The following is a 13,589-nucleotide window of genomic DNA, read 5'->3' as shown; positions in this document are numbered from 1 at the left end:
TCAAGCGGAATAGTTGTTTTTTTTTCCAATTTCGTTCATACAATAATTATTTTCTTACGGAGTTGTCCAGGCTTCTGTCGTAAATAAAAGGTTTTCAATTACCTTAGATAGATTAATTGAGAAAAAAAATGTTCATCGAACACTTTTGTTAATATATGTTTCGAACCTCGGTTATTTCAGTGCTTAAAAATTAATAAAATCCTACAGATAATTGTGCGCTTGCATCGAGCGTCAGGTGATTTTAATTGAAAAGACAACAACTCGACGATCACGTTTATCAGGTTTCCCGCGGTTAAGAAATTCGTAACGCGTAAGGCGTATTTTTCGGCACAGTCTTGGTGCTGAATGAATCTAGTTTCCCACGCTGGTCACGTCTGCTTCGTTCATTCTTAGGGGTGGAAATTGATTCCCCGATTCAGTATATTTTCCCAGTTTTCTATTGGCTGTCCCAGTAAACAAGGGTGGAATCTGAGAGCTTTGATTGGACAACGACGACGTGCGAAATTGCGGCAGCCGATTGGTGGCTATTAATAAAACTCGAGCATCGCGTCGCGTCGCGACGGTTTTTTTAGGCTTTTCATTTTCCGACCCGCTGGGTAAGCGAAGCTTTTGATACTTGGTCGGTAACGCAGCTTTTACAGATCTGATATCTGTCGATAATGTCGGTATTGATCATTTTTACGTCTCATCAGATGTAACGAAAAATCTCACCGTTTTCATTTCGTTGGCTCGGGGAGTTTAGGAATCGACGAAAGAGAAACTTGACGTTGATGATCGACTGATCGTCACTCTACGTATAATTTACTGTTAGTGAAAACGCTTTATTAAACTCTGAAAGTTTACAATAGTTGTGTAGAGTTTTACAATAGAATCACATACAGGGTTACAATACTTTACCACATAGTTCAATTTTATTCAATATGAGTGTTTTTATTCTTGTTTTTAGTTTTTTTTCAGGGATTTGTTAAATGTGGGAAAATTAATCGTAATATTGAATGACATCTGTAACGAAACTGAGACAGTGTATAAAAAGCATCGTAGAGAGTGACTAGAAAATTGACAATGTAAGTATGATGAGGATCAATTTTTTGTTTTTTTTTAATTTTCCCCCCACGTATCAGAAACTAAAATTATCGCTTCGTCGTAAATTTTTAGAAATATATGTATATATATCGAAAGAAATCGAGCGGTTTTGTTGGAAGAAAAAAAAATAAAAATACGTCCCGAAAGCGTAGAATTGCAGATCACATGTCACAACAAATGTAATTGTACATGTTATCATGTTTGTATGCACATATCGTTATGTTGTAAGTCTGCATCAAATAGCATTAATAATTGCATGGCTTAGAGGTTAGCATTAAAAGTTAGTTGTCGTAAAGTTAAGGTTATAATATTCACAGATGGCTGCAGTGCTTTGTGTTCATTATCATTTATTATTTTTAGATTATGTATATATATGTATAGGTATATTAGAGCGGCCGATATTTCGGCCTTGGTAAAATTTTTTCATACCCACACCGAAAATATAATCAAAGCGTGGAAAAAAATGTGTTTAGAGTTTATAGGCGTTTGGATAATATTAAACTTCAATTGAAAAATACGTATATTTTTTCGATACTCATACTCAAATATTTCTTACACGTATAATATCCATGAAAAAAATTTATAGCACATCTCATTCTTTGGGTATATCATGAGGTATGAAATACAATGTTTGCAGATTTTTTGAGCGATGATAAAAAAATTTGAAAAATTGAAAACACTGATCTTCATTACACGTGTAATGTTTGTAAGCAGAAAAATCATAGCTCGAATAATTAGCAAAAATTGCATTTCTTAACTCATAGTACTTCCAAAGAGTGTGCTGAGTTATAAATTTTTTTCATCGATATTATGTGTGTAAGAAATAATTGAGCATTCGTATCAAAAATATATATATAAATATGTGTATTTTTTATTTAAAATTTCAATCACTTCAATCACTTCAAGCACGGGTTGAAATTATCCGAGCACCTTCAAACTTTACTGCACAAATGTTTTTTTTTTTTTTTAACATCTTCATTATATTTTCAGATTGGGAACGAAAAAATTTTCCACAGCCAAAATAACGGCCGCCAAAATAACGGTAAACTAAAAGTCTTTGTTAAAATTTTTTTTATACACATTCTCTCTTAATTGGCTATAAACAGTTATCAAGTTAAAACCGCAGTAATGACATATAATTAGAAGAATGTGTGGTCAGAACGTGGTTTTCTTTTTAAATTTATTAATTCATTTACTTATGTATAATATATTATATATATTTTTTATATCATTTTATATATTTATCTTCCGTCATTATTACGTAACTCATTTATTCATTTAATTATTTTTATTTTAAACATTTCGAGTACTTTAAATACTGAAGAAAATTTCGCGGTTTGAAAAACTTCACGTTTGTCAAAACTGCCATTCATGCTTTAAATAATTTTGTTCCTATCTGCCTCTAAATATTATACAAGATTAAAAAGATCAATAATTCAGTATTTCGAACACGACAATGAGATCGGTGTTCGAGTTCATTTCGTCTGCCGAGGGAAATTTTTAATATAACGTAAGCTATCAATATTAAACGTAAATATATATATATTTATATATGGGGTAGTCCAAATGAACGAGAACAAGGTTTGATTTTGAACACCACCGAATTGGGTGCTGATTTATTTCCTACTTTTACTCCACCAAATATACATCTTATAATTTTTTCAAATTTTTTTCAACTGCCGTTTAGATGTTTTAGATCCGATCTTCCGTAACTTGAAAACTGTGCATTTGGGGGAAAAAATGTGTTTTTTTTTCGGAATTGCTGGAAAATAATTTTGACAGAATTTTCTGGAAAACGTAAATGCATCGTTTTCGACAAAAATATCTCAGAAATCGATTTTTTTTTTGAAGTTTTGATTGTGAAGCTAAGATTCCTTTTGCACATCAATGTGCACGTTATCGGATTGTAACACTCGGTCGCAACTTTTCTTCAATCCAGGTTTCATTCGAGAAAATACACAAATAGTTTTAAATTTCTTGTGAACGTAGTTTTTGAGACTTTTTTTTTTGTCGAAAACGATGGCTTATAATTTCCAGAAAATACTAAACAACTTTCGAACAATTCAGAGAATGACACAATTTTTCCTGTTCACAACCTTTTCCTCAATGCACAGTTTTCCAATTAGGGAAGATCTGAATTACCTACTCTTAAACGGCAGATGAAAAAAGTCGAAAAAATTAGAAAATGTATATTTGTTCACGTTCATTTGGACTACCCCATATATACATGAACATTGTACATATACTAGGAATTTGAACATATTCAAGATCTTCGCATTTCTTTTCCCTTCCTTTTTCTTCACGATAACTTTATATTCAACTTTTTATTTCATTTTAAATGTTAGATTTTTTTTTTTTATAATTCGGTGTAAAAAAAGCATTTTTTCATTACACAGGAATAAATAAATATATATGTATATGCGTATATAATATAATGTATATACGTGAAAGGAAAAGCTCATAAGATATAATATTATAGTTATGTATAATGTGTAAATATATTTATGAATTTAAAATCCTTAAATTCTTAATATATATATGTATATATATATATATCGATAAACATCTTGTATAGAGCTATGTTATAGATATTTTACGAGTATGTGTGTGCCTGTGTTTATGTGTATATATATATATCCGTGTGTGTATTTTTTTTCATGGTTTTTTTGTTGTGAAATGTTTTCAGGTTAGGTGTATAGGAAATATTAATAAATATAAGTGGACCCCAGCGGTAGTCAAGTATGCGGAACTTGCGCGTCGCGATTCAACAACAATTCTCAGCACCAGCTTATATCAAGGAGTTGTGTACGTTTACACAAAAAAAAGGTACGAGAAAAAGTAAAAAAAAAAAAAAATCACACAAACAAACGTTAATAAGGCTCTGTATTCGTAAGATTCAGTGCGTAGATAAATTTGTTTGAAAGTCGATGTGATGAAAAGATAAAAAGAAAAAATGAAATGTCTAAGCAAATTCGAATAATTCGGAGCTAATTATTATTATTATTATTATTATTATTGCATATTAAAATTCTTTCGTACTTCATGTGACGACAAGTTGACGTTTGTTTTCATGTGTATAGGTGTGATTTTGACACGCAAGCTCTCAGGGCACAGTTGCTTCTCCATAATGCATCGCGTATATATCGATTGTTAGGTACATAAATGTTTTTTAATACACGTTTCGTTTTGTATAACGGTATTTCGCTATGATACCTTCCTTACCTCGTTATAGGTTTATCGAGAGATTCGGTTTGAAAAAAGATTCTGCGATAGGTACCTTAATATATGTATACATGTATATATGTATGTATGTATGTATATATATATTTTTTTATTTTAGTATACATATGATCGTGCACATAATTATCGGTACGGGATGCTTCAGAATCATGTAATTATCACCTATATCGTATAGATACACGTATATGCGATTTTATCGTTGATGCGACAATGCTTGATTTGCTCTTGTGAAATTTTCAATTTTTAAACGAAAAAAGTTCGTTTTTCTTTTCCTCTCTAATATTCATCATTTTGGCCCTTCTCTCAAATAGCTTGTGCGATTATTTTCATTACACCCGAAATCAAATATACGGTTGTACAGAATTATTTGCGACCGCCTCGCATTGCCTTATCGTAATATCTTATTATCAGGTATATATGAGGCATTCCATGCCAACTCGGTTAGATCCAGACCCTCGTATTATTTTTTTAATTTTTTTTTTTTTTTTTTGTTTTCCTCGTAATTTTTATGAGACCTTCCAGTACCTCAAAAATACTTAAATTAATTTTTTTACATTTTTCTTAAAATAACGCTCAATAAAAAAAATCTCCTAGGGATCGGGTATTTTTTTTCCAACTTTCAACGGTCACCGCTCGTGGTGAATTTTTTTTAGAAGAGTGTACAAACATAAATTCAGGTACTTTTTGTATCCCATTGCACTGAAAAAGAATTAAGAAAAAAATTTAATATTATTTTTGGATAAATAAAAGACATGACTGTCATGACCTGGTCGAATTGACATGGAATGCCTATATAAATACGTACCATTGATATAACAGTGCGCGTGCGTTATACAGTGCATATATATAATTAATAATCATCGTGTACAGTATATAATTATATACCATGTTAATTATCGTATTCAAATACTTGTTCATTTCATGTTATGTCATATTGATATTTCCGCCTATAACGGCTTATCAATATTCTTGAAAATCGAGATCGGGTTTTGTATATATACAGTTTTTAATACTCCTAGTTTTTTTTTTCTTCATTTTTTCTTTTTACTCGATCCCGCACGTTAAAGCTTGTCGCACTAAATGCAAAGTATAATTAAATTGAATCAGCCGTTAATTGATGATGCAAAGAAACAAAAAAATTCACGTGATTCAATCAGTGACATTTTTCTTTCCGTATTTACTTCAACTTTAGGTTTCGGTCTTGCACATTTTACAAACTTCAAGGTAACCAAATGAAGTAGCGAAGAGAACGCTGCGCCTCTAAAATAATTATATATGCCAATAGTACTGAAACTTACGCAACTGACTGATTACAGAGACTTTTATTGTTTCAGGGGTGAAGATTGCGAATATAAAATATACGTGTAACGATGAAAAATTGCAGCGTTTTTTTTTTTTTTTTTTTTCTTTTTGTTAAACTAAATATATGGTGAAAAAATCAGACGCGTTATACAGTTCAACGACGTCTTAAATATCGAATGAAAACATCCATAATTTACGCGTAAAGAATGTCCGATTTTCATCGGTATTATAATAAATATATTATGCGCATTATTATGCTTTACATATACAATATCGTAAATATCAAATTCTAAGCATATATTATATATTATTATGTAATAAGAAGACTGCATAAAAGTACGAGGCAAGAGACGCGAACAAACCTTTTTCAGTATTGTTATTTGTCGAAAATTATTTCTGAACATTCGAATAACATTTGTCGTTCGATTAATATAATATACACTTGCATCTCATTTGTATATTGGCACACTTACAATTTATCCTTGTACACGTCCATTCGCACTTGGGTACTCAACACATTCGTAACACAATTTTCACTTTGGTCGAAAAAGTTTTACAATACGCTATACAGTGTACATAGAATATATTTATAATGTATATGTATGTATCATGTTATATAACATCATCATAATGATGATAATAATATTAATAATCGGGGAGGGGTTAAAGTTTGTATAACCCTTAAGATTAAACATCAAATAAAGCTGTCGTTTTGCATTTTTAGATTTAATCTGCGCTGATTACTTTACCGATAGTATCGTATTCTACAATACCGGCATATGATAGACCGGAGACGTTGATTTTTCGTGATTCTAAAAATCTGCGCTTCACGACTATTTATTCAATCGATTCCTCTTTATTGTTTGATAATGCACGGGTTTTGATTGTGATACTTTTGAAATTCTACTCTGACTGCAGTGACAACTTTTTCTGTTTTTCTAATTATTGTTCCTCATTTAATTAACGAACGCGACATAATTACTCTCTCAAGAAAATTTTGATTATTCATTCGGCAGATTCTCGGGTGTTTTTAAATCGAAGATTAACACAGGACGCAAATTTTTACGTACAAGGATTTGTTCGCTGTTAGATCCCATCAAGAATATAGATATACGTATAATACAGTTGTAAAAGTTGTTGTAAGAAAAAAACGTCTTAGTAAAATATAATAAACAGTTCAAAGTGTAAAGCAACTATATAATAATTCAACATTCTAATTGTTAATTTAACACGAAGCACCAAGAAATCTTTAAAATTTTAAACAATACAAACGCGCATTGATACTCGATCCCTGTTTCAATCGGGATTCAAAATTACCAAAAAAGTATCGAAGATTCGTCGACGAAGCGGAAAGCCTTTTAGTTTTAATAAAATTAGTACATCGTAACCAATAGATTTTATCAGCTACATTCATTGTTTACTACCTTATTTCTCGCAATTTGATTTTCATAAAGCAATATCTAGCTTTGATTTTTACAGAGTACAAAAAAAAAATAAAAAATAAAAAATAGTTTGTTATATATTTGTAATAAATAATGTACGCGGTATAAAATTATATACTATCGGAAGTTAGTTCGCTAATAAAGTGAAACTTACCGCGAACACATTTACTTTTTTCCGTGCTGGATGATAAGAAACCGACGATGTGCAGAAATAGAAATGAAGGAAAATATTTATAAACGAAAAGACTATCGCAGTTCATTATACAGATAATCCGGATTATATATAATTATATTATATATTAATGTATAATATGTATAGGTACAACTTTCACGAAATGTTTGACCGATAAAACTTCATCGTTTGAAAGGCAAATTATTGTTTGTCTCTTATTATCGTAAAATTGCATATCGGATTTTCATCGTATGTACCTACGTATGCATAATTATATTATATCCACATTCGTTCGAATGTGTCAGCGAATAATTGAAAAACAAACACGTACATAAGCCATCAATCATCTTTCTAAATTATAACGTTACACGTTTCAAGTAGTTGTTTGCGGAAATTAAGCGCCTTTCGTACACCAATTTTGTAACGAAATTAGTGGTACGTCTATTACTCGACTCGTCGTTACACAAATTAGCTTCATTAACGTTAACTGTCAAAAATTATGGACCGAGCGTTCTTCCTTAGATACATATATTTGAATTTTCATTCCCGCTATACTTAATCTTGTTCCCTGGAAGATTTAAGAAGGTAACAGAAACCCGCCGTTCACCTCAACTCACAATCGGGCTTATGGATTTAAGGGGGTATTCTAGTCTAGAGGCCCGAATTTCGAGCATTTTTTGACGGTGAATAAAATAAAAGCTATTGATATTTTTACTATCCATTTTTTCATCATTTATTTATTTATATATTAAGAGCACACAAAATGAATTTAAAAACAAAAAAATAAATTTTCATGGAATTATGCGTCCTTGAAGTGGAAGGGGAAAACAAAAGGCAGTATCCTCGTCGCCACGATTTCTACCCTTGTGGTCATCAGAAAAAAAAAAAAAAAAGATTATTAATCTACATAAATGCAGCTATCGTACTAACCAAAAAAAAGTCGAAAAAAAATTTTTTTTTGCCAAATTACGGCTGTCCGAAAAAAATAATACGTTTTTTTTGACTTTTTTGGACGTTTCTGAATTTTTTAAAAATAGTAAAAATTATTATTTCGTTATAATAATGGTTCGTGCGATAGAGACATGTATTGAGAAGATTCTCACCAAATTTCAAGTAAATCGGTTCAATAGAACTTGAGAAATCATGTCAACCGTTTTGAAAAATGTAGTTTTGAGAAAAACGCGTTTAAAGTATTCGTTCCAGCCGAGCCAGTATTGAAGACGTGTCACTAAAATAGCTATATCTCTGAAAATAATTGAAATTTTGACTTGTCCTTTCAAGGACACATTCTTAAAAGGTTAAGCTTTGAAAATATAAAAAAAAAAAAAATCGATTTTTTCAAATTTCTACACTAGAATACCCCCTTAACGTTGCGCGCAACAACTTTACGAACTCAGGATATATCATATTTTCTGTTAATTGCATAATTTTCGATTAGGCACATCCCCGTTTAGTTCTGCTTTGTAAGTTTTCTTCTTCTTCTTCTTCTTCTTCTTCTTTTTTTTTTTTTCTGTTGCCGTTTTGTATTTTTTTTTCTTTTTTTTTTTTGTTATTTTCCATTTTGTGTACGTGTGTCTGAGTGTGTTTTTTTTTACCTATAGTTTTGTTTCTGCCGTTCGATTATACCGAAAAATTATTATCAGCCGCAGAGGAGTTAGTTCGATCAGTTATCAGCCCCGTTAGGCTTCCTCCGTGTGAGAGCCCTGGGAGCTTCGCTTCTTCTTGTGGTTACCGTGGTGGTGATGATGATGGTGATGGTGATGCTGGTTCTCCGTCTGCATCAGCGCGTCCAATTCCGGAGTGTTTTGGTGAATAATTTGATTCTGATGACCGACCAGCAGGTCCAGCGTCCCGCCTCTTGCCGGCGGGTCAGTGACAATTGGAGGAACGGGGGTTGCCACTGGGGAAAGCTGGGCCGGCAAAGGCATGCAGTGAAGTACGTAACATCTGACACCCGCCAGGGCGATGCCTGCGAAGAAGAGGCGGGAAATACGGTAACTACGACACTCACGAACGTGGATAAACGAATAATGAGCAACTCGCTCGAGGGATGGATTCGAATCACTTTTCCCTAACATTCCATTGCCCTTGTCTCTTTTCCTATCTCGCTACTCGACGCGACTCGACTCGGTCCGTCTGACTTGCCTCTTCGAAAGAATCGTTTCGCTCGTTCTCTGGTTTTCATGTCTCATCTTTTTACAACCCTCGTGTTTTCAACCCGGGTTATAGAGCTCAAAGGCGACGAGACTCCGTTGTACAAGTCGCTTTAACGACCAGTGTATTATACGCTATGTGCTCATTAATTAACTGCTCGGACGGATTATACGGGCGAAATTAAGAAAAGAGACTGGTTGCAGTTTTAGACAGTATTTTGGGGCGGGATTGACATTCCGAAATCGAGAGGTTTCGAAAGCGACAAGTTCCGAATTTTTTTTAGTAGCGATATTTAGAGTACAGATATTATACTTTGACGAAGCGTCAAAGTTACGAATGGTCCGAAAGGGCACAACATCGACAAGTCAAAGTTCCGAAAGTGCGATAATGAGGAAATTTAGAGATCCGAAGCATCGAAATTTCGAGTGATCCAAGATTTATTTAGTTCTGTGAATTTTTGGCTTGGTGAAATTTCACCACTTTGCTCTTTTCGTGTTTCAGATTTTCGATATTTTTACGTTCGGAATCCTGGTCGGTTTTTCTGATTTTTTTTTACACCCAATCGTTGAGTAGACTATGCAGTGCGAGCATATTTTATTATTCGGAATTTTACTCTATCGAAACTTTATTTTTCGGTATTTTGCACTATCGTAACTTGAATTTTTGGAATCTCATATTGCGGAACTTTGAGCCGTCGGGTTTCCGACTATTCGAAATTTTGTTGTCTCTTCAAAGTTTGATTTTATTACTTCAAGTTTCGACACCAAGTAATTTGAAATTATGCGCTTTCGGAACCCTTCAAATTCAGAATTTCAACCCCGCTCCAGAATTTCATTACCGCGTAATTGGAGGACACGGATTCGAAGAAACGTGTCTCGTCCGATCTGATCCTGTCTACGAGCGTTAGGTTCACGGGCAGACACGGCCTTGCGGGGATGACTCGGTTAAATTATTATTCATCGTTTTTAACTCTCCACTAACGCGACAAGACAGCCGTAAGATGTCGCGTTCACGAGCTAGTGGTCATCGCGGCGGAATACTCATTTGGTGCTTCAGATTTGCGGGTGCAGTTCAACTCACTCTCGAATGACTCTAAGGTGTAGTGACGGAGTTGTGGTAATGGGGGCAATTTCTCACCCAGTAAAAGGAGAGCCGCCCCGGCTACGAGGAGGACGAGTCTGTGATCGGTCGTCGTCGCTCCAGGCGCCAGCTGGACCAGACCAACGACCAGGACGACGGCTCCGAGGAGAAGGCATACGACGACTGCGTGGAGACCGGATATCTGCAAGCGTTTCAATCAGTTGAACGTTCGACTCACGATGGAGTTCGAACGGGGGAATCGAGGAACGGTAAGCTACCTTTCCGCATAGGTACAACTCCGGCAAGGGTTCTAGGTGACTGTTGGGACCGTGGGGACTCGGCGTTGGCGGCGAACCTGGCGGCGGTGGCATCCATTGACCACCTAGGTACAGCTGGCTGGGACGCTTCAGCCTCTTTTCTTGTCTGCGTCGCTCGTGGCGGACAGCCACCGCTGGCATGGCCCCGATCATACTGAAAAACAAGAGAATTACTCACACTGCTCCCACTTCGAAAATTCAAGAGACCGCTATTCTCGATCACGGTGATAAAAAATTTTGGAAAAATTCAGAGAGCTTCGGACCGATGGCAAGAATATTTTTGCTAAGCTTCATTCGAGTTCGACTGTAACCGTCAGAGATATCGACTTTTGAAGATTTTAAAGACGACGCCATCTTAAATACGAAAATTGTTTGTTAAGAATTCACAGTGAATACAATAGTTTGCGTGTTGTAAGTTCTATCGTGAACATTAAAACGAGAACTAGAAAACTTAACCCTGGACTGAAATTCTGGGATCACGGTTGAATTACACAAGACGAGATGCTGTGAAAAATTGAATGAACAAATAACAGGTGTTTGGCTCTGTGCAGCTGGAGGACGGATTCATTTTCCACGGGGTTGCTGAACTCCGAGGCTCTGAACTTTGGTGACCCCGGGTGACCCTGCGGATCGATACGTCACTTTGCTACCCGGCATGCCCGTGCAGAGCTGCACAAGGTTCCGCGGCCAAAATGCAGGTCGATCTTTTTCAACGCGAGCTTTGATCGACCAGTGCAGCAGAATCGCGAAGCTTTAATGTACGGTGGGAGTTTTATTGTTGGAAAAGCTCTACCCTCTTATTGTTAGTAGTTTTCCACGCAGACAATGAGTCGCGATTTCCTTCTTTCTTTGAACAATTACTTTCTGTACCGCGCACAATTATGAACGACTGAAGGGGTGTCTATTATTTTTAACAACCTCAGCCTTCCCCCAACCGTGAAAATCAAAATAAGGCTGTCGCTCGGTGTATTACTTCACCCGAGGTTTTTAATCAAGGTTTAAATTTTAAGTGCGACTGGCGCCGCTGCGGTGCAATTCCGGCTACATCACCTGCTGCATGGTTATAATTTCACTGCGTCTCGGGTTTTTTACGAGTCGAGTTCAAGTTATGCCATTTGCACTGGAATGACATGCACGACCCATACTGAGAATTATCCGTTGTCCGAGAGGGAATTCATCGTCTTTCTCACACACGCGGGGCGAAGTGATGCAAATTCGATCAATCCACTCGCGATTGAACCGCGAAGGCGAACTATCTTGAAGAATGAAAGCAGATTTTCAACACGATTCTTACGGCCATTCTAACGAAGTGAAACTTTGGAGGGTGGTTTCACCCCCTTAAAGTCTTTGATGGCAGATAAAAAAAAAAAAAAAAATAGGTGTCGCTTAGTTTTTACTCTACTGTAACATAATACAAAAGAAATGAAATCGGAGAGATCGATCTGGGATACCTTCCTTGTCGGAAGCGTAATAAACACAATGCTTCCGATGGAGGAACTAAGTTCAAGACCGGTGATATTCGTTGTAATCTTCCAGGCAAGACCAGTCATCCGTTTAATGCTTGAGCCTTAATTATCTCATCGCGTTTCCGACACTTGCCAAATCAGCATCAAGCTCTATGCCAGATTTTCACGAGTAACAGCAGGTGAGTAAAAACTCGAATGTAGCTACAAGCAAATAATTGTTAACAGAAATTTCGTCACTTGCACAAATGTTTTAATTAGAAAATATTGAAATGACTGTAGTTTTTTTTTTTTTTTTTTTTCTACTTTCCGGATCGTATAGCTCCAACCGGTTGTACGAATTGTAAACGAATGCAGAGAGAATCGAAATTTTTGAATGAAGAAAATAATCATCCGGCAACCTCCAGAGACTGCGAGTTTTCCATCGGCCTCTCAGAGTGATATTATCGCGATGTTTGGTGAATGTTCCATAAATATTTACCCGATATCCCCATCGCTGATTTTACTGCACTGTTACAAGTGCCAGGTATCCATATACGTATAAACATTGCGCAAATGTGAGGCGGGCGAGTTCTCCGTCAATAAATTTTACTGCCGAAGTGTATGAGTCAGTCCGATAGTTATATCTGGTGTGTATCCGCGGCACGTATAACAAACGTAAATCTATGAATTTCTCAGCCCCTCCCTTTTCCACCACATTCCATTTTTAAACGATGTTCTTATTTTTACTCGAATTCAATTCAAACTGTACACACTTGCCTTGCACGGTCTGCAACGTGTGTGGAATTGTATTTAAAAAACCGAGTAATAAGCTTCGGCGAGAAGCATGATACACAAGTCACACGTCGTCGTGGTGTGTTTTCAAAAAAGCAACGCTTACCCGATACCCAGTCTTAATTTCGTAAACGATCCACTGCATAAAGGGATGTATCGATTCGAAGATAGAAGTGCACTGTGAATTTTCCAGGGTGGCCACAAAATTTTGGGAAAACAAATTCCATGACATTTACAAATTTTCCAGGGCCCAAGTCTCAGTTTTTCCCGAAATTTTCCCACTTCTAGTACGTTACTAAAATCTAAATTGTTCAGCTCATTAACTCTATAATCGGTTCAAATTCAATTTGAATTGAAGAAAAATGTAATGTAAAACGTGTCTTTTCTTCACGAAAACAAAACTTGTTAGCTCAAAAAATAGTTTCTAATTCCCGTGATAGAAAGTTGATATTTTCAGTTCTTCCCATGACTAAATTAAAAATTCCCTGATCATTGTTTGTAACACTGTTAGAATGAACTCAATTGCGGTATTTACGGTGAAACTAATTATTGATCGGAAAAG

General features: G+C 35.3%; 1 protein-coding gene and 1 long non-coding RNA gene across 2 annotated transcripts; one reads left to right on the top strand and one right to left on the bottom strand.

The window, feature by feature from the left end:
* Positions 1-8,786: 8,786 nt before the first annotated feature.
* On the bottom strand, positions 8,787-12,328 carry LOC124305836 (uncharacterized). The gene is made up of 4 exons (XM_046765734.1): positions 12,242-12,328; positions 10,752-10,944; positions 10,531-10,675; positions 8,787-9,208 (listed from the first exon to the last, which is right to left on the bottom strand). Exons 2-4 carry the CDS (start codon positions 10,941-10,943, stop codon positions 8,919-8,921), a joined length of 627 nt encoding a protein of 208 aa, XP_046621690.1. The 5' UTR covers position 10,944; positions 12,242-12,328; the 3' UTR covers positions 8,787-8,918.
* Positions 12,326-12,653, top strand: LOC124305841 (uncharacterized). Its single transcript, XR_006908461.1, has 2 exons — positions 12,326-12,435; positions 12,576-12,653. It is a non-coding gene; the product is annotated as an uncharacterized LOC124305841 (long non-coding RNA).
* The last annotated feature ends 936 nt before the right edge of the window (positions 12,654-13,589 follow it).

Source organism: Neodiprion virginianus, chromosome 5 (genome assembly GCF_021901495.1).
Source record: "Neodiprion virginianus isolate iyNeoVirg1 chromosome 5, iyNeoVirg1.1, whole genome shotgun sequence".
NCBI lineage: Eukaryota > Metazoa > Arthropoda > Insecta > Hymenoptera > Diprionidae > Neodiprion > Neodiprion virginianus.
The sequence above is the reverse complement of the archived record's forward strand: the minus strand, read 5'-3'. Positions and strand labels throughout refer to the sequence as shown.